Here is a 27,730-nt window from a genome sequence, read left to right on the forward strand (position 1 = left end):
GTAAGACTTGGTGAGGGGGGAAGGTCTAGTGCAGGGAGGGCAGCTGCTCTTTTGAAACAAGGAAGGGAGGCTTGCTTCTTGGTTTTCTATGGATGCGTTTACTTTTACTTAATCTTTTTCTCTTGCAAATGAGAAATAGAGCTCATTTTGGATGGTAGAAACGTATTTGTCACTTAAATGTTTACATTTAATATATGTATAATATATATAATTTAATAAATGTTTACATGTAAACAGGTTTCTGAGGCAAGATGCCTAAAAGCACTGTGCTTGAAATTGGTATCCTCAGGCAGCCTGGCAGTGGGGAGAGGGGTAGGAGCAGCATGTTCATGACAATCAGAGCTGAGGGTAGCAAAGCAATGTCAGCTGAGTCACAGCAAGCTTGCACAGCCTCTAACTTCCTCAGTAAATGCCAGCTCTGCCTCCCCCCTTAGATCAACCTCCTCTAGTTCAGATCAAGTCTTCCAAATTATCTTGTTTGCCACTATAGGTCAAGGCAGATGTAAGGCAACCCCCTTTCCTGTCAGAGGCCTTTGCTGTTCTTTTATGGTGTTATATTAAATGTGGTAAGTATGTCTTACTTGGAAATGATGGGAACAGATTGTGTCTCCTGGAGAGACCTGTAGAAAGGGCCTGAGCTGATGAACAAGGCAAATAACTAGGTATGACTTAGATACCAGAGGTATTCACCATATAATACAAGGAAGCCACAAGCCCAAGTGAATGCCTTCTGTTTCCAGTTCTTGCTCTTCTCTGATTGACCCTACCTTTCCTCCTTCTGCCCCTAAGCACTAGCTCACACAAATCTTCTCCAGCTGTCTTGTTTCAACACTACAGATGTGAGCAGTACTACAGGGGACTTGAACTGACTTCCAAATCCCCAGTCTGCTGCAGATTTATTTTTGAATGCAGAGATGAACAATTCTGCACACTCCATGTTGTAATGACACTACCCAGCTGCATCTGAATGTTAAACAGCTTAACTTCAATCGTCCTTAAAAAAGTGGCAGAGAAAGTCAACAATTGCTTCTTGTTCATTCTCTTCCTTCTCTCCTCGGGGGCATGTCTGCACAGAGTCCTGCAGCTCCATCCAGTTACCATAGCGATCCCTGGATCCTACAGGATGTTCTTTAATGATGAAATATTCCTCCCACTGCTCAACATTATCTTCCAGCAATTACTATACTTCTGAGATCCTATTTCATCTCAAGAAACCAAACTGCTTCATAAAGCTTCAAAATGGTTGTGTTATTGTGCCCAGTCTGACTGATGAACCCACATATACAATTTGAAATTATTTCTGTTTATATTAACATAATTGGGTTCAGATTAACTCTTATCCTAGGTACAAAGCTTCTTACCTAATTGGAAATTCAGGTCATATACTCAGAATTAAGCTAATAAAAACTTAGAGCAAATAAGGATTTCTGTTATTTTATGAACCTTAGCACTACACTAACAACAAAAGTGACTTTCATGAGGATTATAATTGAATGCATTATGATTTAAATCTTCTATGAATTTCATAGCATTGGCTGAAGGTAGCATCTATGCCAAATAGGATTACTTTTTCTCCTTTCACAGATAAACAATTAAAGCATAAGCTGCAACCAAATCAGACAACTCTAACACCATTATTAACAATGACAAGCCAGTTTATTTCTCTGTTAATAAATCCTCCTTTACAGAAACAGAAATCAAAACCTAATTTTTAAGACCCTGTACTGTAGGGATATTAAGTGTCAATAACTGACCTGCTATCAGCTCCACACAGTGCAACTTTACTCCAGGAATTGTCCTATTCCAGTGAGGATCTACAATCATTTTAATATAAATATTTGAAAACACAAAACAAGTAAGCTTTAAAACAGGGTATACTTCATTGTATGATTTTCTTTTACAAAAGAAATAGATGTGCATATAAAACTGACTATGCACAGGAATGAGAACCTGTGTACTAGGGGAAGATACCTGAGGTAACACACTCAACCTGAAATGTCAACACTGATGCAGATTAGCCTCTTGCAGCTAGTTTTCCAGGAATGCCTGCACAAAATATTTACACTGCACACATGATGAAGGGGAATAGCCAGAGGCTTTAAAACATGCTGAACAAATTCTAGATTTCTTAGATATTTAGATGCGAGCTGCTCTCAAGCTGCTGACAAGGACAGCATTGCATATTCCCAAACAATTTCTTGTAGGATAACAGGTCTACAAAATTAAGAGCCTTCTAGAGAACCACACTCAGCTTGAAATATGTGCTGTGTTCTTAGAACAAACGCAGTTCTGTAGGCGAAGTGCTTTTTGGATCCCAGCAGCAAGGTCTTGGGGAGTTGGACTCTCTGCAGTACAGCTTACTGGAATTCCTGCTGCTTCCATGGCTTCAGCAGTTGTTGGACCGATAGCTGCAAACTGAAGTGACATTGGTTGCAGTTATAATTAGCGTAGGCAGGTATGATACAAGCTCTTAACAGGGACTTAGGTACACATCCTGCTTTATTTGCTGACCTTGTCAGTATATCAGCTTGCATGTCTGAGCTTACTGAACTGTACTAACCCATCTGGTTGAAGATTCTCAGTACAAAAAACTACCTACAAGTTGAGCTACTTGGAAATTACTTAGGAAATATTATTTCTTCCACCATTACAAACATTTAAAGTTGTTACTTCAAAAAAAAAAAAAAAAACAGGAAATGTGAGAGGAATTTTAATATGCTAAAACCTGTAGTTGCTGACTCAAGCAAAAACTAACACACCTTGACTAGGAGAAGATAAAGCCTTTACCCAGTGGAGACTGGGCAAGTTATTGGGTAAAAATAAATCTAGGTGAAAAAAAAAAGAGTTCTCAGCTACATAATAAGATAGCATGCCAATAAGAAAGCAGAACAAGTAGAAGTTACAAGGAATACTGTGTGAACAGCTCGATGGGTGCAGGTGATAGCCCATCTGCAGTTAGGCTGAACACACAAACAAGGACAATCACATTACAAGCTACCTTGTGCTGCTGAAAACAGAAGTATTGTGTGCTTTCTTGAGATCCAGCCATTGGCCTTACTTCCCCCACACCGAAATCTACCAACAAACATGTAAGGTACATGATTTGTAGGTGCCAGTACCAGCTTAGTGAGTTTATTGGAATTCAGTGGCACAAGTTACAAACCAGCATTCTTTTTATCTGCTATCCCAAGTGGATTACGCTTTATGTAAATAAAAAGTTCAAAAATCCTGTACAATAAGATGTTTTTTCTTTCTCTTTATGTTGCAATGAGACACATGGTTATATATTCATAACTCTAAAGGACATTACAACTTGAATTATTTATTTTCCATCTCTAATTGTTATTTAGAAAGCCTATTACAGAACAACTTGTTTCCTTCTTTCCTAGAATTTCTGTACAAATTCCTAGGATCACTAAGATGTGTCAAGTAATATTGATGCAAACTCTTCTCCTTGGAGCCTAAAGCAGTTCCTAATTCAAGAATACATGCTTCTTCTGACTCTTAACTAGCAAAAGCATTAGCCTTCTCTCATTTTATGTAATACTGTGACAGAACATGCACAGACTTATTGTCTTAAAAATGTAAGCTAGAAATTCGTATTTCAATTTCTCAGGGTATTGCTCTGTTAGGTTTAACTGACAATTTTTTTTTTTCCCCGAAGTGAATTATTCTGTGAGTTTTCAGATCGTTACTTCACATTTAACACAGGTATCTGATCACTTTCAAGAAATAATGAATTCATATATTCCATGTGCTTATTTTATGATGGCTGGTTTCGTATTGTGAACAAACACAGAGCATTGTCCTCCACACTCTCAACACAAAACAGTTTTCAAACAATTCCCAAATTTCGTGTTCTGCAATCTTCACCTAGGTAAACTGCTGCTTCTCTACAGACAATTTGCACTCTTAACCTCTATTTAACTTGCATAGATTGCTAGAGACTACTCTTACAGTCCTACCCATTCCAGACTTCGTATTTTTCTCTTTTTTTTTTTTTGGTCTAAGGCACTCTTGGTAGAAAACAGAGGTTTGTAAAGGGTGTAACAGCTTCCCTCTCCTTCAGTCTCCCAACCTAAGCTTATACCCTACTGTATTTCACCACCATTTGAAAAGAAAAAGTACCTTCACATGGTTGATAAAATCCCCAGATAGCTTCTGAATGTGCTGGAGGCAAAACTTGACACCAGATGGACTGAAGAACACAATACTTGCTGGAATTCCCTGAGTAAAATTAACCACAGGTTAGCACAGATTTCTCACATTTCCAGCATAAGATCAGTATACTTCCATAAAAGCCTCTGTCTCTATACAGAGATGAATTTTCATTGTTGATGAGAAACAGATGTTAAACCAACAAAGAGGGTTTCCTGTGGTGCAGATAGTCAGCTGAAATCCAGGTGCATCTTTAATTGAATACTTTGTCACACAAACTGGTGATAAAAGTACTGTTTTTTTTTCTGCAGCCATACTCATTTTCCTGTTTAGAAAAATAAGCCTGACAATTTATTTCCCTAAATCCATTCACAGTCTCAGTTCTGGATATTTTCCCTGTTTCCCAGCTCATGTTGTTTATCCTAAGTTCTGCCCACCCAGAGATGCTGTGACAAAGATGAGGTGCTGGCTTAAGACTGCACAGCACCGGGAGGGCTTTCTCTCCCAGAACAAGGCTGCCTTAAGATAGCAGGAACATTCTGTAGCCAAGAGAAAATTCTGCAAAATTCTGTCTGGCGTGAAGGTCCCAAGCTCCCAACCTGCAGACCTGAAGCAGACACCTTCTTTATCATGATTTTCTGTTTGGCTAGAAGGCTATGCTAGCTCTACATCTGCTGTTATTTTACGGTGCATGACTTGGAAGCTCGCCTTAGCTCATAGAGAAGAGAATGATAGTTCAACACAGCCCTGTTCATTGTCTCAAAGTGCTAAATACTTGTCATATTGTATCAGCTATCCAGGCACTATATAACCACAATATCATCAGTTAATGACAACCAAAAAGCTCATGAGAAACACATTTTAATAGCTTCACACTGAAACTAACATATAATTGCAGCAAGTAAGGAGTTCCATAAGAAGAATTCAGGAAGCTACAGAATATGTATTTACTACTGACTCACTTTATAACTGGTATAAACTAAGTTCCATGGGGATTAGAATTGTAATATCCACCTAGGAATAGCAGGATGTTGCAATGTATCAGCTAGACAGCCCATGCCATGGCCTCTTAGGACCTCTTGAAAAAGGACTTTAAAATCAATATGTAATTTAACAAGACATTAATGCATAGATTTTTAAAAAGAGGTGCAACACGCTCAGGCAGGCCAAGTTTCTCCAAGAAGGAAAGGCTGCATTTTGAATAAAATTAATCCTAAATATAATGTAGACTCTTACAAATGGAAAATTCAAAAAGCCAATCTGGCAAAATAAAGCCAATTATTACTAGCTTCAAATCTTTTACTATGTAATGATCCTTGCTTAGTGACATTTGACAGTTTTCAAAGGAGAAAAATAATGAAAATTCTAGCAAATGTAACTCAGTGTTTGTCAACAGCTTGGAATTCTAACACTTCAATTAGATCCATGTTAATAAACTGGATAATCAGAGAAGGAACAGGGCTTTATCTTATGAATCAAAAACCAACAGTAGTTTTCTGCCCTACAAAGTTACAAAGCTGTCCAGAAATATCAGAGTAACAATAATAATTTAAAAATCCTGTTCAAAAAGCAACTTCACTAAATGTAATTTCTGACATTGTTATCTAAAAAACAGTCATCCAGCTCAAAGGATGAAAGTGGATACGTAGTTTTTTATGCCATTATTTCTCAGTGATTCTGAAGTTTACTTATCTTCTGGAAGTTAGACAATGTGTGAAAGGATACATCAGCATCCAATACCTGTTGTGAGAAATAACTGCTCAATGATTCCTGGAGATTGGTGTGTTCCGTTGTTTGATATACAGTAAGGCTTTCCAGAGGTATGCCTGCAATCAGAATAGATGTGCATAACTAAGTAGTATTTCATTAATTTCTATTATTTCAGTAAAAGACTAATATACTAATTGCACTTAAATTTCAGGCTAAAAAGATTAAAAAGATACAGAAAAAAATGCGTGAAGGATTCCTAATTATTTCTGCTATCAATTATAGCAGACACAAAGCTTTAGTAACCTGAGGACCTTGATGCATGTTAGGAAAAAGTAGCAAGTCCTGCAACATTTCTGTGAATAAGTCTTTTTCCTTCTCACAGAAGGAAGATGAACTAAGGCAAAGAACCTTGCTCAAGCCATACTACAGCTCAGTCCCAGCACTGTGGACAGCACTCCAACCTCAGTTTTTACTCCCATCCTCTATACAACATAATAGAAAACTTAATTTTTACTTATTCAAATTTGGTTCAAAATCTCTAGATACAAATTCTCTCATAACTGACTAATTTAATGAGCCTTTAATGGATGTTAAACCTTTTTCCTTAAGTGCTGTAGGAAGTACTTCTCTTTTCAGGGCTCCACAAGGAAAAAGCAGGCATGATGAATTACCCTTCTCTTCTGTAAATATAGGAACAAAAACAGTTAACTAACATTTTTAATAGAGAACAAACATGATAGATTTAATACATTTTAAAAGGTATCAAATATTGAACACTGCTGCAAATGCTGTATGTTTCACCAGACACAGCCCTAAAGTAGCTGAAAACATTTGCAGTACAACTGCATCCACAATTCAGAGGACAGAGCTACTTAGCATGTAAATTAAAAAATATTCCATAACTATAATATGAATACATTGTCTAAAAAGATCTTAAAGATAAAGTACATTTCTATTCCCCTTGAAATTCTACAAAGAAAAACAAGTACTGCACAATTTATCTCTTTTCCCTCAGAGAAGCAATCTTCCCCAATTCTTATATTTAAAACTTCAGTCCCACTTTGTACATGACAGCACTTTCTCTATAAAAGAATATTCAGGCAGTCAAAGAAGAGGACAGAAATACTTTGCTGGAAACTTTCAGTCTATCTGAAAGTATTTTCTTACTTCCCCAAGGAAGAATGGTTCTACTTCCAACACTATAGTGGAAGTGGGTATCCTCACGTCCTCTTATCCTTTACTTCTTAAGATTAGAACAGATTTAATTATTGTTGCACTGCCTACACATGAAATTCCCCTGGTTATTTTGTAAGGAGGACTTTTCTGGTCCTGTTTATAACTTCTCTCTTGTAGAATATGACACCTGGGATGCAGTTTTCACAGGACTTCTATGTTTCTAATAAGTTATCAGAGGAGAAAAATTCTGCTTAAAAAATATCCTACCAGATAATGCTATTCATACATGTCTCTTGGGTTACACCTCTATTCCTGCAGCCATCCTAACTCTGTACACCCTGAGTGCACTCACAGGAAAGGGAAAACACAATAATGATGGGGAATGCCAACACCAGGCTTGGGAAGAATGAAATAGCACCATTATATGAGATTCTCAGTACTTTGGTGATTTTAGGGCTCTCACGTGAGTTAATTATTTTGGAAGGTTTTTCAGTACTACATTTTATCTAACAAAATGAATATTAGGGCTCTGAAAGCCAACAAAGAACGTTTTTAATCTAGGGAAAATTCAGATGAAATCAAATAGCCTAGTGAGATCACATTTCTACATGAGAAAAGTGGTTGAGTGAAGACACTCAACTCTAACACAGTTTAATTAAATGTTGCAGTATTCTAGGATTTTTAAGGATTTATTATAAAGATTTAAGGATTTTTTAAGGCATTTTTGTAAGGATAATGAAAATGCTAAAGCAGCATGTTAATTTCTATAGTTCGCCAGTGTTCTTGTAAGAAACTGTCCTCTGCTCAAGATATTCTATGTGCAAGGCTGTAAACGATATAATTTGCTTTCCCACTAGCAGCTATCAAAAGCTGCTGCTTCTTCAAAACCACTCCAGAACCCCTCTCCTTTGGTGCTAAAAAGTAGCTGTCTCTGAAACTGCATGTTCATTCTGAGAAAAGGAGTTCCCCTTGTCTACTTTGAATTATGGCTTGGTGAAAAATGCCCAGCATCAGCTGGTTTGAAGCAAAGAAAGTCAGGTCATTCAAAGTTCAGAGAATCAGCACACCTACAGTCAGAATCATTTAAATCATGATTAAGCAGCAACTTCAAATCATTACAGCTCTGACCATTCGTTAAAAAAGCACTTTGTCTACTGGGTCTTATAGTATTCAATTATGGAGTCTAAGATTTCATGTAAATTAGTATTTTTAATAGGGATTTCAAAATCCTGTTTATTATCTTTTAGAGTTAACACTAGTATTCCCCAGAAGCTGAACTCAAAGACTCCACATATGATGAATTATGTAGTACATACTTCTCTGCTTCAAGGTACACCTGACTTTGTATGTAATAAACAATGCACGTGAGCTTAATTTAAGTAGAGGATTTTAGATACTTACTTGAGCAAATATATTCAGCTAATTTCTCAGCATTTCCAGTCTTTTCTCCTTGTGGGGAAAGACCAATTTCTTCCACTATAACCAAAAGCAGCAAAAACAACAGCAACACAATTCAATAAGAGTAATTCAGACTCACAGTCACAGAAACATGCGGGGTGGAAAGGGAGACTTAATTTGATCTAAGCACACAAATACTTTGAAAACAAAAAATCTGAGCATTTGAACAAGTAACATGCTATGAAAGATTCAATTTTGTCTCTAGAGACACGTATGAAGAATATAGAAGAATTCTGGGGATAGCAAGGCTGTTTTGTAAAGTTTAACTCTCATACCTAAAGTGGTTAAAAAAAAAACAAAAAAAACCACTGCCTGCCCATGCTGAATGGGCTTCAGTTCCTGACATGGTTTGGTTGCAGCTCACTTCCCAGTGAGGCTATTGCTGTTTTCTGAGATTTTTCCGGTGGGATTTCTGCCTTTGCTACAGAGTTTAACACTGCTGTTATTTAAGCAAGTTAATAGGCATGATATGAATCCCTGACAAGTTAACTGATCTGGCTTAGACTTGATTGATTCATGATGGTTGCTAGGAGTCACCATTATATGATCCAGTGTTGTCAGCAGCCTGCCTGCAAGAACTCTTCTTATGAAGTTAGCCAGTACTTACCCAAATTATTTTTGGGCTAGAGGCAGAAAAACAAAGACTTAAAATTCTCAAATGATAGTTTTTTGTGATGTTTCCTGTGTGGCTCAGCAGGGAGGTACAGCCTCAATGCAATTTTACAACAAGAAAGTCTCACACAAACTAAAAGCTACACTGAATTTTTATTCGTGCGCATCAAGTTTATATTGCATCAGATTAAAACCAGTGTGAAGGCAAATAAAGCAGCCAGCCCACTGAAGTCAGTGGATTACATACTGGTGACTTCTGTTTGGCAAATGAAACAGAAGGAAAGATAAGTATCAAAAATTTCCTTCTATCTCAGACAATTATGCTGTAATTCCTGTCGCCCAATTTCATTTCTGAGAATAATAAAAAATAATCTGGGAATTAAGAACAGGTTTTTTTGACCAAATTTTTGGAGTAGTTACCATCAAATTACAAGAAAGGTACTAGGAGACCAGATGGTGATCTGTACGTGCTTACCTGTAGACACATTATCTATTTTTCAAACTATCAATTTGTGAAACTTACCTGTATTTTTCTGAACCCCCTTGAATAGCTGCCATACTCCAAAAATTGTACTTAAACAGATTTGACTTCTTAATTCAACTTCCAGCTTACCTAGAGAAGCTGTAGCTTTTCCTACCACATATGCGGGTTTGGTATTCCATCTTTGTTTAAGAGATTTTGACCAGGCTGTAAAACATTAAGTTTAAGCACATGTGTAATGTATAGATTTAAACAGAAGCCCAAATACAAGTACAGCAGAATACTAATACATTGCTACATGTTCCAGCAAATCTGGGGATGTACAGAATGAACTTTTAATGTATTCTCATTGGTATGCCAATTTGTATTTAGCACTCTGCAGGATTCTTCCTCACAACTGATATGTTGGTTTCTACATACTACCATTTCTTTACTGCTTTTTAGCTAATGTTTAAATCAATTTAGAAGTTTTATATGCAACACAGAAATAGCTTTTTCTGTAAGATTTCAAATGAATTACACAAGTAGCAGCAGTGTTTGGTTTCTGTAGCAAGCACCTCCCTTAAAAGGGAGGGTACTGTTTTAGTAAGCAAAACCAGGCACTGCAGCAAAATACTGCTCATCCATGAGTTTGTTTATAACTCTTTGTAGCTTCAAAGATAACCACAACAGATTGAGGCTACGCTAGCCCACGCTAATTAGTAATTTACACCAAAAGCTTTATCCTTTCATTTCTAACAGCAGTGTAAGTGCAGAAAACCCAACATTCAATCCCTTAAAAGCTCTATTTAGTATGAGGCCTTTATGATGTCAAAAGAGCTATAGGGTATTTTCTTTTCCAAAAGGAGTACTCCAAACAGCTTCTGATGGGTGAAATAAAATGACAAACTTCACAAAATACTGAAACAGAAAGAACAAGGAATATAAATAAGCACTTACCTTCACTTTTACTATTCTCTTTCAAACATATCTTGATGGCTTCTAATGCTCTTGGACTAGTGAAAACTAGGCCCCCATAAGATTCTGGATGAGAGAGCTATTTATAAACAGCAGATACAAGAAGTAAAAATGAATAAATACATTTTAAAAATATAAGTTGATCAATTCTTTATAATCTTGTGAACAACAAAGCAGCTTCAATAAATATCTGAAACAGGCAAATATTTGATTACTACCAGTAGCAGGACATTTACAAGATAAATGTATACAAATATTGAGTATTTCCTGTGTGATATTAACACTGAAAAATCAGTAGGAACAGATAAGGTTCCCTGTCACTGAAATGAGCTTAGGGATAGGTGAACAACATGGGAAGTATTCCAAATTCACACAGGAAGAGTCAGCTACTTTCCCAAGCAGTAATACTGTGGTACTGCCCAGCCGGCTCCTTGTTTCTTGCCCTCTGCCCACTCAAAAAACAGTTAAGGTCACCAACATGCTCTCAAAGATCAGTACAAAAACAGAAAAGTGTTCAGGGGTCACTTGTGAATGTATCACAGTATGCATTTAAACACCTAACAGAATTAAATGCTGATGGAGATTCTCAGTAAAGGTAACATCTCTCAGAAAACCTTTTCAACATATGAAAATGAAATAAAAACTTTAAGCAAAGAAATCAGCAATTATGCATTTTTATTCCATGCACATAGGAGATGCAGTACACAACTTCAGCACGTTAAGGGTGAACCTCAGGTAAGTTTTAGTTGTCACAAACTACTTTTTCATTGTGACAAAATGCTACACCACCTGTGAAAATCTATCCTTGCTATTCTAACTTATTTCTTTATCAAATATCAACAACATACTTGTTGTTGGGTACAATATTTTGTAGAAAAATAAAGAGGTACTAAACGGGCAGCAGTAGTATTAAATCAAGGTAAAACACTGCACCTTGGCAATTATGCCCTAAACTCTGTCTAAATAAGACAACCCAAATAACTCAAAACTTACCTTTTCAAATAAGCTTTCAAGAGATACAAATTCAAATGACAGAACTGGAATCAAAGTTGCTTCAAGTCCATATAATCCTAGTTCCTTTGGAAAAAAAAAGATGTACAGTTCTTGAAATAAGTTTCTACATTTTAAATATTTTTTCAAAGAATTGATTAGGTCAGCAGAAATATTTTTTCCTAAACTGAAATACAGTGGTATCTGATTTGTTTTTATTAGTGAATCTACATTAGTAGATTTAATATTACAGGATGATTCTGAACAAACAGCTGTGAAACTAAGGTCTCCTACTGTGTAGTTACAGCAGGAATCAGCACATAGCCCTGAACTCCCTAAGTGAGGAATAATCAACTAACCCTGCCAATATTCTTGAACACCTCCGTAATTCCTTGAAGTCAATAGAACTGTTTTCACAAGCAAAAACTACTCCCATCCACGAAGTCTACAGCAGAAAGGGCAACAACATGTAGCCTCCATTGCCCATTACATTTCTGATTAAGATCACCAATTTTTTTGTAATCATAGAACTATCACACCAATGTAACCAATATTAATTGGAATGATATCAGTATTAATCAGTCTTAATATCAGTATTGTGCTGCAAATTTTATTGCTGAATTCAGTATCAGTTTCCCATAACTGAAGTAGTTTTTTTCCTAACAGCCAATTTGCTAGCATGTTTTTTCTTAGAAGATACTGTAATTTCAGACATGCACTCCTAATTTTGCTTAAGCAGCTTTTTCACTTGAAAAATTAGATTCATTTATCGTAACAAACCGAATGATAACATACAATAGTGAAATGACACAACTGTTTACTTTTATTAAGCTTACTCACTTTAACATACGGATCTGGTCCTGAATCTTTGTCTTTGGGGTCCTTCAGTAACAGAACCTTCATTGTTTACCAAATTATTGCAAAAGAACTCTGAAATACAATAAAAAAAATCTAAATTAGATCTAGAGCAACTTTAATAGCTCAGCTTCAGAAGAAACTGGGCTGCTAACACTTGCACTGCTGTCTATACAATGAGTAAGCAGTTAATGTACATCCTCTGGGAATGAATATCCACCCTGATAAGACCAGAAAATAACATGCTGGCTTTAGATAACACCGCTTAAGGGAGAAACTACAATGAAAGTCATCAAGGAAAATGAATTTATAAAGAAAATATTTTGTAAAGGAAGAAACAACCCTTACAATACAGTCGCATTCAGCAATATAATACGCTCCTATCTGTAACAACATTATCCTATTATATTCTGTTCTATTCTATCCTTTTCTGTGCCAGTTTCAACCCTACGCTCCTCGTAGGGAGTTCACATATTCAAGTGATAAAACTGGATGACTTGGTCTCTCACCCTTTTCATGGGGGCAAGCATGTGCAGGACAGCATTTCACTTTTTTTTTTAAATGCAAACAAGCATATATATACACACACATTTACATATCTGAATATAATGTACATATTATTCATATGCCTTTTTTGATACATCTGTAGTAAACAAAGCAAGACGTAAAAAAAAAAATACGTTCTGCCATTAAAATGGAAGATAGGAAAAATGCAGGAAGGTTCTCTGGTGCTGAATTCAGTGGGACTCTGGTGCTGAATTCAGTGATGGTTTACAACCCTTAGGCAAATCCAACAAGCATGTAAGTAAACAAATGGACTAATAGAAACAAACAAATCTATTCTCTAAATTGCACATTTACCTTACTTACTTACGTTATGTTGCTGCTAATTCCCTTTAAGAAGAGCACATACAAGTATTCAGACGTAAAGAACGTCTTAAATTTGGTTCACGTGCATGAGATGCATTGAAATCCTCAGGACTTCGAAGACCAAGACCACCTGTTTCGACAAATTTTTGTCTCTGAAAGAATATTTAAACACTTTTCTCTGAAAAGGCAGCTTAAGACAGATTGGGTACAAGTAACAAGCCTGGCATCACACATCCCTCTACAGCCAGAATCACTGCAAAATGCAGGTTGTAAAGCAAACTACCTCCAGCAACTCAGTACCTGACTGTTATAGTACGGTCATGTTGTGGATTTAATTTTTTTTTTTTTAACCTAGGTTATTGTTGTTTCATAATTGAAGAATTTAATTCCATGCACCTTATTATTAGACATGGGAGTGCCCATTTCTATAAGACTTCCAGTACTCAAAACTGGCATGATGGGAACCATTTGGGCTCTGCAGTTCTGAAATACCCAGTGAAGTCAGTGGCAGCAATTAGAAATACACACAGAAAAAGAAACAAGGACTCGGGGGGGGGGGCGCATCATATTCTTAAAAAGTACAATTCTCACTGATTTCAACCTATAGCAAATGCTAAAATAGATCCCATGGCTTTCAAGATTTAGATTCCCAAACACTTCTGAGTATCCAGTTGCTACTAAGCCTAACTAAGTAGCCCTAAGTGACTTTTCCTCAGTCACTAAGATTGTAATAGCCTGTATTTAAAAAAAAAAAAAAAAAAATCCAACATGCTTGTGAACAGAGTTTGCAGGCAGCTTTTTGTAGCCCTGATTGTTGTGATACTGAAGTTACTAACAATCTTCACTACAACTCCAACTGCAGTGCTTAGGCTCTAAGCACCATACACCTACAAGTACTATTAAAGTCTAATAGCACCATGGAATTCTGTTTCTACATTCAAAGTTCTTACTCCAGCCCAACCTTCCTATTTCCAAAGTATACATTGCTAAATATTTAGTGTTTAGCAATGTTATGAAGTCATCAAAATGTAGATGTACAGAAAAAAATAAAAATATTGTGCACTTTGGAAGGATAAGATTAAGTAAGTCTTTTTGGAAAGAATGATTTCCGAAGGTATTATAATAAAAACCCCAGATGACATGAGAGTCTATTCAGGTACACCTGTGGAAAGCAGAGCTCTGATTATTTCTTTAGTTAGTTAGAAATGAATTAACTTCCCATCTATGCCTTATTACCCATTTCTTATTATTCATTACTTACCACAGTAAACATCCATGCTTAACAAGGTGAGTTACAATAATCAAATGAATTATTTCACTTAGACCCCAGATAGAAAACACATACTGAAACCAAAGAATAATTACAAAATATCATGAACTACTACTGCAAGGTGCAATTACCTAGCTGTCTGCTCTACAAAGAAATCATACAACTGCCTTTTAGACTCAGCCATCTGGCTTATTTATAAACGGAGCAAGACTGCACAACCACTAGAAGGCTGCTAGAAGCCACTGGCTTATTTTCAATTCTGCCAGAAGGCAGCTTGTTTATTGACACCAAAAAGGGGCTGCAAGTGCCCAATAGAAGACTGAATTAGAACTAGGGAATCTGTAAGTTTGTAGAGTCATGAATAGCATTTGTTTTGATCAGCAGGTACCCCCTGAGAGCTTCTGGTATTACTGCTGAAAAATCAATGTCCTTTTCAGCAGCCATAAGCCTCCCAGGCCATCCTGTTCTTCTTGCCCAAGCAGTTCAGACAGGTTACACACATTTGGTAGCAGGTGTGACCACGCAGAAAACAGTGGAACACACCCATCCCCAAAAAGCAGGGCTGGCACACCCAGCACTAGGGCCACAACCCACCCAAACCCATTTTCTTACCAGCTGTGTCCCAACACTGCTCACATCGCTGTGAATCCAGGTAAAGTGATGTCTTAGCAGGCAGGCAGGAGAGAAGGCTGAACAGATATCTAAGAGGAACAAACGCACCTGGTCAGTTTCAAACCAAAATACGTCAATATACATTTCTAGGGTGAGGTTAAAACTGCATTAGGGAGCATCACAAGCTGGATGATTTTATGGGGAAAAAATTACATGCAAGTTTTTATGAATTACTGAAAATATATTTTAGAGATCTTCTATTTTGATTAAATATAACAATATATGAAATGAAATGGGTGCATTGAGAGGAATGCATAAACTTCTAAACAACCATAAAAAGTTTCTACTTAGAGCAATGCATGGACTTTGCAGAGTCAAAGGGTGCCCAGTTTACATCTGGAAATGAGAACGTGTATGAATAACCTTAGTAAGTTTTACACTGCCAAGTTTGTAGGATGATGCTGGCCTCCCACTTTTGGCTCAGGAAACAAGCACAGTGTTTGCTTGTGTGCCAATAACAACGCTGCAATGATTGCTTTTCAAATGTTAAGAAAATACCATTTAAAACCCATTAGGCTTGCAAACAGCTAATAAAAGGACAACAGATTTTCTGTCTTGAGCAAATACACACACAAAAGACGATAAACACTTGTATTGGCCAGTCTGAAGTTAGGGAACCACTCAGTTACCTCTGATAAGAAACCAGAAGAGTGATCAGAACTTCTGAGTCATTTCTTTGTGACTGAAGGCTCAAAGTAGTTTGGTGCTATTTCTCTTAGTCCACATTACTTAATTTAGAAGAAGGGTACTTTTGGGTCACATTGTGCATTCAGGGCACTATTAATGCTTACAGACATCATTGAAATGCTTCCCATTCACAGCATTGAACAGTAAAATTCAACATCACTGTGCCTTCAGTTAAAATACAGAGCTGATTATTAGCTGTGTTATCTCCAAGTCCCTGCTCCCTTAGAAAAATATTCTGTCCTATTAGAACAGTTTTGCCATTTCTTAAAATGTAAAGCCATGCTACAGAGTAGAACTCTGCAGGTTATTTTCACTTGAAAAGCTCTCCCCAAATTAACTAAACTAGCTCTAGGACAGAGGACAGCCTGTAAAAAGAAATAAATGGGTCCTTTTGTTTCTGCTTCTGGGTGACACCCAGTGCTGCAAAGTATCTTGAACTCTCTAACCCTGCTTTGATTGTAAGAAACTGTATAGGCCACACAATAAGGTTTGATTGCCAAGTGTAGAAGGAATTGTCTGTTCCATCCTAAGCTTAAATGGAGATGAATTTCGAGACACCCTTGACATGTTAAAAAAAAAAAACTTGGAAAAACCTTGAGTTAGGGTTTTTGATACTACATATTTATTACCAATATTCTTCTACAGAAGTTAGCTGGGTTTAATAATCAGAGAAGTAAAAAGGATTACTTGTGAGGCTAATCATGTTTCCAAAATCTACTAAGTCCTAGTTAACGTAATATACACATATCATTAAATGCAAACAAAAAAAGAATAATTTCTGCTATTTAGGTGTCTATATCACAAAACCCAACCACAAAACTGGTTCCCTGATATGCCAGTCCAGGGGAGCTGTAAAGAACTCAGCCTTCCCACTACATCATGGATTTTTACCAGGAGCAGTGGTGATAATTAGCATGATTCCTGACTGATACGGTTTCAAACATACAACAGAGAACTGTATGCAGGTATATATTGCACGCAGCCCCACTGAGGCAGTTGTACTGTCTTTCCCCACACTGAATTCTCTCCCTATGGATCAGCATTTATATTTTGGCAGTGCTCCAGAGCAAATACAGCTCTCAACACCCCCACCACACCAAAACATCAACAACTAAACCAGAAGCGCCCACCACGGACACCTCAAAGGCTCACACAAATTCTGACCTGTGCAGATTGTGCACACAAAGCCAAAATCATACCTCAGGCCTTGTGCTTCTGGTCAGCAGCAGCCCCGTCCTCTTCAAACGGCTTCATCCACTTCCATCAACTAGACCCAAAGTCCTACAGGGAACATGAGCTGCATTAAAGAGGTTCAAACGTTAACAGCCACGTTTATACTTTTAGTGTTAAGGATTTCACTGCATTTTCAATTTTTGTTTAGGAAGACTGTATTTCCATGGTGTTTACGCTTCAATTTATTACCTTTGCTGTTTGTTTGCCCAGCATTACCCCTAGCTAGCCCAGGAATTAACCTCTATGCAAGCAGGAAGCACTTGCTTCCTCCAATTCTGTGCTCAGGCATTTCTTTTGAAATTTCTTTTGAAATTTCTTTACCTCAAGTACCAAGGCCTGCTTTCTGGCCCCAGACCCCTTCCCACACCCCCTGCACCTGCCAGGAGCAGGCTGGCATGGAGGTGGCTGGCATGGAGGGGCGACGAGGACACATTTACAGGACAATTTTAGGCGCCTCAGCAGAGCTCGGGCTCCTCCTAAACACACCCCAGGGCTTCCTGAAGCGCTCCCCTGTGCTCACACAACCCCAGCAGCACGCGGAGGAACCCCAAGTCCCTCCCAAACCCCGCTAATCTCCCCACACACCCCCCCCACACACCATCCCCGTCCCCGTTCCACCTCAGCCAGCCCCATCCCGAGCACCGCCCGCCGCCTTCCGGCCCCGCAGCGCCTGCGCCGCCCCGCCATGGCCACGCCGCCCAAACGCCGGGCTCGGGCCCAGCCGCCAGCCCCGGAGCCGGGCTCCGAGTCCGAATCGGGCTCCGAGACCGAGTCCTCGGGCGGCTCGGGCTCGGAGGACGAGCGGGTGGAGGAGGTGAGTGGCGCCCGGGTATCCTCGGGGGGGGGACAGGGCAGCGCCTCGCCCCCCGGTTCGTGGTTAGCGTGTGAGCCTTGCCTCTCTCAGGGAGTGTTTGGTTTGAGCTTCCAGGTCGGCGATTGTCGTCGTGGGGGGGTCTGTCGCGATAGAAGGAGGCTGTAGGATACCGCTGAGGACACCCCTGTGCTTACTGGGACTGCAGCGAGTGGTGCAGCCACCAAACGAGCTCCTGCATGGAGCCACTGCCAGCTGCTTCCAAGGAGTGCCTTCAGCACACGTGTGCGCCGATTTGCGTTAATTTCGGTGTGTTTAGAGAAAAAAGATCCGCACCAGGCACCAATACCAGTGTTGATTTCCTCCCTGAGCTCTCTGGTTTTGTACCTGCACAAACAGGGAACACAGCACTGGGCAGGGGCTGCTTTCTGGGAGATTGGGGCCCAGCTTTGAACATTATTACAGGTTCAGGGTGATCAGGCAATTTCTCATTTTTATAGGGCTTAAATGGATCAGAAGAGTAGAAGTATCCATTTCTTTTTTTTTTTTTTTTAACCTTGTATATTGCAAAACAAATACTTCACTAATTTTATTTTATTTACTAGGATTTTGAGTTAATTAACTTTTTTTTTTCTTAGATAAGGCCTCAGTTAGCTTGATACCAAATAAAAAGATACTTTTTTTTAAGCTGTCACAATAGGAAGTTAGTATCAGTCATATTAACGTGACAAAAAAAGCACATTTACCACTTGCTAGAAATGCGTGCCACATAAAATGGGTATTAACTTAGTTTGATCTTATATATTTTTTTAAGAGTGTTATGTAGCTTTCCTACATAATGTTGGTAGAACAGTGGTTTATATGGTGGTGTTTGTGGATGAAATTTCTTGAGCCTCAGAGCACTGTTTGAGTGGGCCTTTGAGGATATTTTCTGTGTCATGTACCCGTGCTAGACCATAGCAGAATATATGTGACAGTGAGTCTCCTGATTCTCATTTCAAAATTAGTTGTATACCTGCTTTCTGCATTATAAGTATGCTTTTAAGGTTGTTCTCCCAGCAGGCAGTCTAGTCCATGACCTTGATTTGGGATCAGAGAGAGTTATGAGTCTTAAAGGGTGAAGAAGTAAGGCTCAGTTGTTTGAATCGCTCAGAAAGTGGAATGAAACCCCACAATTAAATAGCAAAGTCAGTTTGGATGATCTTGAACAGTGATTCACAGAAATACGAGTAGGCAATACAGATGTGACCAGTAGTACTAGTAATACGGAATACCAGGAGAACGTTTGGTGGATGCACCACGTTCCTTCTGGGAGAAGGCACAGTTCATGTTCTTGATTTGCCCTGACTGAATCTCATTGTGTGTCTACTAAACAGCCGTCCAGAGTGGGATAACGATTCTATTGGTATTAGAGGAAATAGCAGCAGCATGATTTTGGTTGTAATAGTCTAAATGTCTGCAGAAAAGTTCATCTTTAGCCAAGGCATTGCACTCCAATCCTGCAGTTTTAAAATTTTTAAATGACTGGGTCAAACTTCTTTACACTAAGAGTCTACGTGGTTATAATAAGCTTAATTATGGGAACCGGATTGCAGGAACAAAGCATTACAGGTTTGTTTACAATGCAATTTAAAGTTAATTTTAAAAAGTTTCTTTCACAGGTGTGCTCTGAAGAATACAGAAAAAATGATAAAGTGTAAAATGGCTGATGTTACCGAAAGATGGAAATAAGATCAATTTCTGATGTTGACTATTTCAAGTTTCTTCAAGTTCCTACAATCTAGCTTAGTTTTGGTAGAGCTTCCTGCCAAGTATGTTTGATTTTCTGCATTTTTCTTCTTTGTAGGAAGTGAATATTGAATTTGAAGCGCATTCAATATCCGACAATGACTACAGCGGGATAAAGAAGTTACTTCAACAGGTACTTTGGTTTCAGTAGTAGAGTTGCACAGAGGTGTTGGTTCACATTACTTGTATGGGTTCATAGTTATACCGTGCTAGTGAAATTAAATATACCCCCACTTTACTAAATGTGTAGTAAACCACAGTTTCAAGAACTTTACCCAATGAACCGTAGGCCACAGTGTGTACAATCCTTCCTTCTTCATTATGTTAGTTGCCGCCTGGAAAACCTCGCTCAGTGTTAATCATCTTTTTGGAGTGCCTTTTATAAATTACAGGCTCTAAATGTGTGTGTTCAGTGTGGCAGCATCCAGTCTTCTGTTGGCTCTTCTTGTTCTTGTAAATTTAAGCTCAGCAACTATTCAGATCGTACCAAACTGAAGACACAAAATGCCAGCTTGTGAAGAGTCAAGGAGCAAGCGCTTTTAAGAAGCTGCATTTTGGTCTTTATGGTATCACATTGTAGGAATAAACAAACCCCGCTAAATGGAAATTAAAAGAAGGTGCACACCATTGCATAACAACTTAGAGAAATTTCTCACTTTATTTTCTGCTGAGTGGCCCATGATATAATACCAGGTCTAAAACATTTTAATACTTGTTTTTTTTATTTTCCAGTTGTTTCTCAAAGCTCCCATTAACACTGCTGAATTAACGGATATATTAATACAACAGAATCATATTGGAAGTATTATCAAGGTAAGATAGAAATCACTTTTGTAAATTAGGCATAATACCTTTTACTTTGAAATAAAATAACACACTTCCAGAAGTGGCTCCCATCTTTAATGTTGTTTGCAATTTGGTTGCTTTTTTGCTTTGAGAATAATTGTTCTATGGGAGGTGAGATTTTCCGTGTCTACTTTCAACCAAGCAAGGAATTTGATTTAGTCTTTTGATTGCTTTCTTCTCACATACAGAAGTCTCTTTAGTTTTCTTAATGAGTTTTGGTGTGGTAGAGTCATAACATTGAGGTATCTCTGTTACAGTAAGAAATAGGATCTTAAAATTGCTGTATATGCGTTCTCAGGATATACAGAAGTATACACCAAAAATATCCCCTGTGCAATTTCTTCTTGTGGTTTCCTTAGTAGTCTGCAGAATTCTTTGGGTGTAAGAAAGGACCCTGAAGCAAGCCCTGAATTCCTTTTCCTCTGTCAGTGGAGCACTCTGCAGAGACTCTTGAGTTATTGCTGGCCAAGGAAGCTGTTCAGTACTGTACTGTATAGTGCTCGGGATCTCGTGGTGCTGTTCCTTTCAAACCCAGACAAGCTGTGGCTGCAGGACACAGTTATGCCATGGTACCTGGTTGCATTGTGTCATTGCTATACTTTCCCTTCTTTTCTCATGCCACCAGTTTTTCTGCCCAAGGTTAACATAATCCTTATGTTACAACTGAATGATCCCCTATTCCTTGGCCAAGTTCCTTAATGTGTTGTTGACCTTTTTCTTGCCCTTCTTATTAAAACTCTATTGTATGTTCTTTTTTTAAGGCTTTGCAGGTTTATTCCCCTGCATTAGAAACTGAAAAAAAAAATGTTTTGTTTAAGGTAGTGCTATCCCTTATACCAGTAAGCTGCATATTAAATATGAGCTATCAAATTTTAGTGCCTTTCAAAAGATCCTGCTGTAGAAGATGCATGACCTTGCTCTAGGTAGCTGGCTCTAAATACACAGAGCCATTCCATGATGTGGCACTTTCATAACCATAACCAGAATTTGTAGGTTGTGTGTTGGTACAGATTACCTACATGGTTGTCATCTGCAGAGCATCTTCTAGAAAGAAGAACACTTTTTGCTGCTGGGAGTGGAAATAGAATGTCAATATGAATTGTTGCTTTTTCTTTATTAAACAGCAAGCAGAAGTTCAAGAAGACAGCAGTGATGATGATGACGACGATGATGAAGTCTTTGGTTTTATAAGCTTCTTAAACTTAACTGAAAGGAAGGTTGGTATTCCTGATTAACTTCTAGGCCATCATAAGTGAGGCTTTGTTCCACTTTTCTGCCTTGTATAACAAGCCTAGACAGTTGGTTCAGTATTCTGATTTTTTTTTCTTTTAGATCTACTCCAGCATAACTTGCTGAAGGTCAAACATTAAGCTAATATTGGAGTAGATAATTAAAATAAGGTGTGACAAGTAGTTCCAGGGCAACTGGACTGTCATCCTCTTGTATTTCTTCACTTTCATCTTTTGCAGATTTCAGATTTTGCTGCTGAATGTACTGATGTTGTAGCTCCTACTTGCATTCTTACCAGTTAAGAACTGTTGCTTGCCCTCAGCTTCAGGGTTGGTAAATAATTTCAGGGACATTGTACAGTGCTTTAGGAACCACTTAAGGAAGTTGTTGATAGACCTGTTGAATATTCTCTTGAAGTTCACTATCAAGATTTTCTTGTGTGAATAATAATTTTCTTGTGTGAACGTAAAGAAAATGTACACTTTGATTCTAGGGTACACAATGTGCTGAACAAATCAAAGAGCTGATTCTAAGCCGGTGTGAGAAAAATTGTGAACAGCGTGTAGTTGAACAACTGGATAAGCTCCTAAAAGATGATACTAAGCCTGTGGGTTTACTACTAAGTGAAAGATTCATTAATGTACCACCACAGATTGCTTTGCCCATGCACCAGCAGCTTCAGTAAGTTGTGTTTTTGTTTTTTTTTTGTTTTTTTCCCTTAACGTGATGTTGAACAGTACTTTTCCTTCATATCTCTTCAGAAATCTTATTTATATGGAACTGTGTTAAGAGAACTGATACTATAGGTATAAGTAAGACATGAACTGAAAAAACGATTTTCATCTCATATGAGATGAAATTTCCTCTGTGTTTTTGTAATATTTTTTCTATCCTCAGGCTCTTCAAACTCTTCAATACATTTAAGATAGTATTACAGCACATATTTTTAAGTGATTTCCTCTAAAGAAATAGCTATGTGTATATTACAGTTTCTCTTTGTATTGTAGATTATTTTCACATTGATCTAGGAAAATTTAAAAATTGTAACTTTGCTAATGTTGATCAACTTGGATATTTCTAATTGTGTGTTATCATCTGGCTCTGGAACTGAAGTTTTGGATTGAGGGACAGTCTTACCAGGTGGATAAGTTCTGGCTCATGAAAACCATATGCAATATTTTGATTAGTTTGGGATAAATGAGTAAAGCAGGTTAGGTGATGGTTGCTCTCTTCTGAATTCTATTTACATCATAGATCGGGTGACAGCAAGTAAATAAATCAGCTGTGATACGATGTTAGATTGTTTTAATGCCACATTGAGAACCAGGAAATTATGTTGGTTAAGGAACTCTAGTAATTGAATGAAGATGTGTGTGTGTTGTTTTTTTTTCCCCTTTCTGTGAGGTGAGATTAGAAATCAGATTAGGTTGGCTGCTGTTATGGATCGTTCAAACAATAACATAGACCTTCGAGGAATTACTACTTTGGTATGGAAAAAAACACATAGATAGGGTTAGTCAGTATTTAAATTAAAAAATGAGGTACTTAGGGACTTGATCTTGAGGTTTACTACTAGGACTGCACTTGCCACAACTCAAATTCAGTTCCATCTCTTTGTCTGTAGTAGTTTTGGAGCATTGCAGTGATAATGTGTAACACAAGGGTGGGCATGAGTATCTTCTGGCTGTTAGAGCTCCTCATGGAAGCGATAAAGTGATGTATTTCAAGGAGAGCTGCACTTCGGATCCTTTTAAATACTTTCTTTGCTGTGAACAATATTCTGGAAAAAAGAGATATGTTGGCAGAGGGAGGTGAAAAGACATCCTTATATTATTGATTTGAAGGGCAAATAGTGTGTTAAGTACTAGGAATGCGTATACAAATTTTTTTTCTGAGGCACCAGTAAAGAATAGAATGCAGTACAAATATGCTTTCTGTACTAATACATCACAAGTTTTACTTTTACACTGCTGAAGGTTTAAATTGTGTGTGTAAACATTTATTTTTAAATTGTACCTGTAAACATTCATTTATCTTTAGGAAAGAGTTGATGGAAGCACAGAGAACAAACAAACCGTGCGGAAAGTGCCACTATTACCTTCTTATCAGCAAGACCTTTACAGAAGCCACAAAGAGCAATTCTAAAAAGAGAGAAGGGAAGAAAAATCAGCAAAAGGAGGAATTGATGTTTGCAAATGCAGAGGAAGAATTCTTTTATGAGGTAACGTACTTGATTTGATTAGTTCAAAATGTTTTTCTTTACAACATCTACAAAAAGGTGTACCCACTTTGAGAGGTATTTTTACAAAGATATGGTTACATATCTCTTAATTAAATACAGCTTTTAATTAAATACCTGGGCACAGTATTTCCAATGCAGGCCAGGTTGCTGTTGGCCTTCTTGGCTACCTGGGGAGTCTGCTGGCTCATGTTCAGCTGGCTGTTGACAAGCACCCATAAGTCCAAACTATTGATTAACCCTCTGCACTGGCATAAATTTACTGATGTGATCTCAATGTGGTCACAATTAGCATGATGGTAAGAATGCTATTGCCTAGGCTCTGCCTGTGGCAGCATTGCTACCTGATACCAGTGCTATGAGGAGGATGAAAAAATGTGAAGGATGCCTGCAACAGGCAGAGACTTCAGGGGAAATAGTGAGTGTTATTTTCTGTGCGTCTTGGCCTCAGAGAATTAACTCCATCTCTTTACTTACTTATGTAGCGATGTTGAAGAGCCTTAATTGAATGTAATAATTGTCAGACTTGTTGAAATTTCATAAATGAAATGTCCACATTTTGAGGATGAATAAATGGTAATGAATCTGGGCATTGAATTTAACTGCGTGTCCCAGGACTTATTAGTGTTCCCTTGCAACAATTTGATGCTCATTTTTAGTTTGGGGAATGGTGGAGTTCTTGTCTTTAATCTGAATAATAGCAAATGCAGAGGACTTGCTAAACTGCTGACTAAAGAAGACTGGCTGTGAGCTTGTGAATTGCTGGTTGAGCAGGTTAGCTTTGTCAGAGGGATTTAAGCTAACATGATCTATGTAACAAATGGTGTTTGAGAGCAGCAGCTCAGACAACAGGTAGTAGCTTGCAGGGTGCTCTAATTTAATCGTATCACAGCTTTAAACACTTAAAAGAATAAAGTTTCCAAAAAAAGACGCAGAGGGATCTGTTGTTGGACTTTCAATCAGAACCTTCAGTACATGGCAATACTTTAAAAACACAGATCTCATTTCCTTTTCTTCTAATGTAGTTAGAACAATGTCTAAAAAACAGCTGTTGAGGCTTTGTTTAGATTTAGTAATGCAATTAAATGTATTTCTCTCAGAATTCTTCCCAAGAAACTTAACAGATGCAAAGCTCTGCAGTTGTGTTGTTGGTATTGTGTGCAAAGCTGAAGTGTCGATTTCCTTTTGGATGCTTGTTATTTCCAAAGACTGCTCAGAGTATGCCCTTTGAAGATCAACACAAGTAGAAATCACTTCCCTTTTCTATTTCTATTATACTCAGAACAAGTATATTAATATTAAGTGTAAAAATACTGAGATGAAAATATTACTTCCAATTTCCCAAGGCAGGCTGCCCACACAATTCTGGTCACAAGCGAAATCAAGAAAGGCAAGGATGCAGGAAATTAAATTAAAAACGTAATTTGAAACGCATAGAAACTTTGTGTTTGATTTTTTTTTCTTTTTTCTTTTTCCAAAGCTTTAAAAATATTATTCTATAATGTTATTGTTTTGTGAAGAGCCCATTGTTTCTTCATTTCTGGCAGTGCCTACGGGATAAAGTCCTTGCACATGCATCATGGTTAATGGCACAAGTTCCGTGTGTAGTCATTCATGACGTTCCTCTCTGTAGAGGCTATGATACGGCTATGATTACATTCCTTGGGAAGAAGAAAAATGTAGCTGGGCGCATTCTTGGATAATTATAGGGAGTACCGCTGTGGCCTCTATGCAGCAACGAGTTTAGGGTTTTCCTTTTGTGTTTGTCACAGCAGCTTTACCAACCAAAAACGAACTCTGTGTAAATGTTACTAAAAAAATGAAGGGGAGAAGCCTTTGATGCACGTGTGTCCACAGGTGTTACATTCTAGAAGACTTGTTTTACGTTTGTTTTTATGTTATTTTGAGAGCGTTTTAAAGACTAATTGTACGTTTTTATCTAAATTGTAAAAATTTCCAACTCAAGTGGGTAGACTCTAACTGAACATGCTTTTCTTTGTAAGTCTTTCTAGCATTTTTAACAAAATAATTTAACACATTCTGAAGGATATTAGAGTCCTCCTAATATTAGAATTCCTTTCTAATCCTTCTAGATTAGTCTCTGAATTTAAGAATATATATGTGCTAAATAAATTAGAGTTGGAGTGTATATCCTCCCCAGTCACACAATCTTAATTAGATTTCCATAAAATGGTATTAAATGCAGTGAGGCAGATACTTAGAGCTGAATAAAACAGAAAGATGCCTTCTTGCACTTGTCAGTTGCTTGGCTGTGCTTTATTCTGGTCCTTAAAATGTTATTGAGGGAGCAGAAGAAAAACTCTATTACAAACAGACTTGGAGTTGATTAAAAGTTTAGGGCCTCCATTGCTCAAATTGTTTGTTCTTTAGCAAAGCCACTCAATTAATTTGATGGCTCTTCCAATCTTCCCAAATTCAATTTACAGCCTTGAGGTACAGTTAGTACATAGCCAAACTACAGGGAGACTGGAACTTAACTTCCCCTGCAAAGGGTAGATGTTAGATTAGTTTTTCTCCTTAGGAGTTCAGTTTGTACTTCATAAACTGGCTCATGTGACTACTAGAAATGCTTATTAAGTAAATTTTTCCTATCCATCAGGCCTTCCACATGTTGCCTGCACCAAACTATCCCCTTCCATGCAGGCTCCAATCTGTCTGCAGTCTCTTACTGTTCTTCCCTGGGTTTTGGCTGATCTGCTGATTCTCTAGGTCTAGTATTATTGATTGATAAACTTATTGACCATTTCTATTGCATTTACTATTAGGCACAATGACTTCTAAGGGTCCACGTTTCTTAATGCAATAATATGGCATGAGATGCTCTTTTAAAACGATAAAAAATGAGTCACAGTAAGCAAATAAAAAGGGGTGTTACTTTTTTCTTTTTGTTTTTTATTCTGATGCTACCAAAATGTAATGATGTCAGTCATTTTAGAGTTTAATATGAATTGTAAAATAAGGTGAAAAGCAAATAGTTTAATGCACTTAGTAGTGGATTCTGTTGTAGGTTGTTTTGGTGGACTTTGAATAGGGAAGAAAATTTTTTCTTCTTAACAAGCATGTGGATGATAGGATCATTATTTTTACTTTGTTTAGGTGATGTATTATCTTCAGGCTAATCAAAATGCTTAATCCTAATGCATTTATTTCTGTTGCTTAGAAAGCTCTTCTGAAGTTCAACTATTCTGTGCAAGAGGAAAGTGACACCTGTTTGGGCGGCCGATGGTCCTTTGATGATGTACCAATGAAACCTTTGCGGACTGTTATGATAGTTCCAGCCGATGGAATTAATGCAATTATGGATAAACTCAAAGACTATCTCTCTCCATGAACTTTCCTATAAAGTTTTTTTATAAAGCAGCAATGCAAAACTATATTTTCAGAAGACTACTATGGAGTTAACGGTTTTGTACTGCTGAAATGCTTCCTCTGTACGCTTAAAAGACAAGTAGTTGGTACAACTAAAAATACCCATCAAATTAATATTTCAAAATACTGTATCATTAAATGGTCAATAAAAGTCCAGTGGTACAAAAAAACCTGAAGAACCGCTCAAAATGTTTTTAACCAGATCTGTAACATATTACAGTGTTACAAAACAATGTCTGCAACTCCTTTTGTTAACAAAAGTGCTTCTGTATGTTTTCTTCTAGTAAATACGTTTAT

General features: G+C 37.6%; 2 protein-coding genes across 9 annotated transcripts; one reads left to right on the plus strand and one right to left on the minus strand.

The window, feature by feature from the left end:
- Positions 1–1,634: 1,634 nt before the first annotated feature.
- On the minus strand, positions 1,635–17,798 carry UROS (uroporphyrinogen III synthase). 8 transcript variants are annotated; one of them, XM_068689147.1, is made up of 13 exons: positions 17,748–17,798; positions 17,096–17,193; positions 15,150–15,238; positions 13,272–13,397; positions 12,383–12,472; positions 11,546–11,629; positions 10,535–10,631; positions 9,728–9,802; positions 8,446–8,520; positions 6,465–6,548; positions 5,899–5,984; positions 4,129–4,227; positions 1,635–2,415 (listed from the first exon to the last, which is right to left on the minus strand). In XM_068689147.1, exons 5-13 carry the CDS (start codon positions 12,443–12,445, stop codon positions 2,248–2,250), a joined length of 831 nt encoding a protein of 276 aa, XP_068545248.1. In that variant the 5' UTR covers positions 12,446–12,472; positions 13,272–13,397; positions 15,150–15,238; positions 17,096–17,193; positions 17,748–17,798; the 3' UTR covers positions 1,635–2,247. The 8 variants fall into 8 exon arrangements, 7 of the variants coding, with proteins under 7 accessions (XP_068545248.1, XP_068545252.1, XP_068545250.1 ...); XM_068689151.1 differs by having other exon boundaries at positions 17,096–17,177; positions 17,748–17,766; XM_068689149.1 differs by having other exon boundaries at positions 17,728–17,752.
- Positions 17,784–27,721, plus strand: BCCIP (BRCA2 and CDKN1A interacting protein). The gene is made up of 7 exons (XM_068689144.1): positions 17,784–17,943; positions 19,787–19,861; positions 20,461–20,541; positions 21,699–21,791; positions 22,298–22,485; positions 23,845–24,025; positions 27,225–27,721. Exons 1-7 carry the CDS (start codon positions 17,815–17,817, stop codon positions 27,393–27,395), a joined length of 918 nt encoding a protein of 305 aa, XP_068545245.1. The 5' UTR covers positions 17,784–17,814; the 3' UTR covers positions 27,396–27,721.
- Positions 27,722–27,730: the final 9 nt, after the last annotated feature.

The sequence above is a fragment of the Anas acuta genome, chromosome 7, assembly GCF_963932015.1.
Source record: "Anas acuta chromosome 7, bAnaAcu1.1, whole genome shotgun sequence".
Classification (NCBI taxonomy): domain Eukaryota; kingdom Metazoa; phylum Chordata; class Aves; order Anseriformes; family Anatidae; genus Anas; species Anas acuta.

Coding starts and splice junctions, on each gene's coding strand:
- BCCIP (XM_068689144.1), top strand. CDS start 17,815: ATGGCCACGCCGCCCAAACGCCGGGCTCGGGCCCAGCCGCCAGCCCCG. Junction 19,862..20,460: donor TAAAGAAGTTACTTCAACAG/GTACTTTGGTTT, acceptor TTTATTTTCCAG/TTGTTTCTCAAAGCTCCCAT. Junction 21,792..22,297: donor TAAACTTAACTGAAAGGAAG/GTTGGTATTCCT, acceptor CTTTGATTCTAG/GGTACACAATGTGCTGAACA.
- UROS (XM_068689147.1), bottom strand. CDS start 12,445: ATGAAGGTTCTGTTACTGAAGGACCCCAAAGACAAAGATTCAGGACCA. Junction 11,630..12,382: donor GACCAGATCCGTATGTTAAA/GTGAGTAAGCTT, acceptor TTTTTTCCAAAG/GAACTAGGATTATATGGACT. Junction 4,228..5,898: donor GCAGTTATTTCTCACAACAG/GTATTGGATGCT, acceptor AATTTTACTCAG/GGAATTCCAGCAAGTATTGT.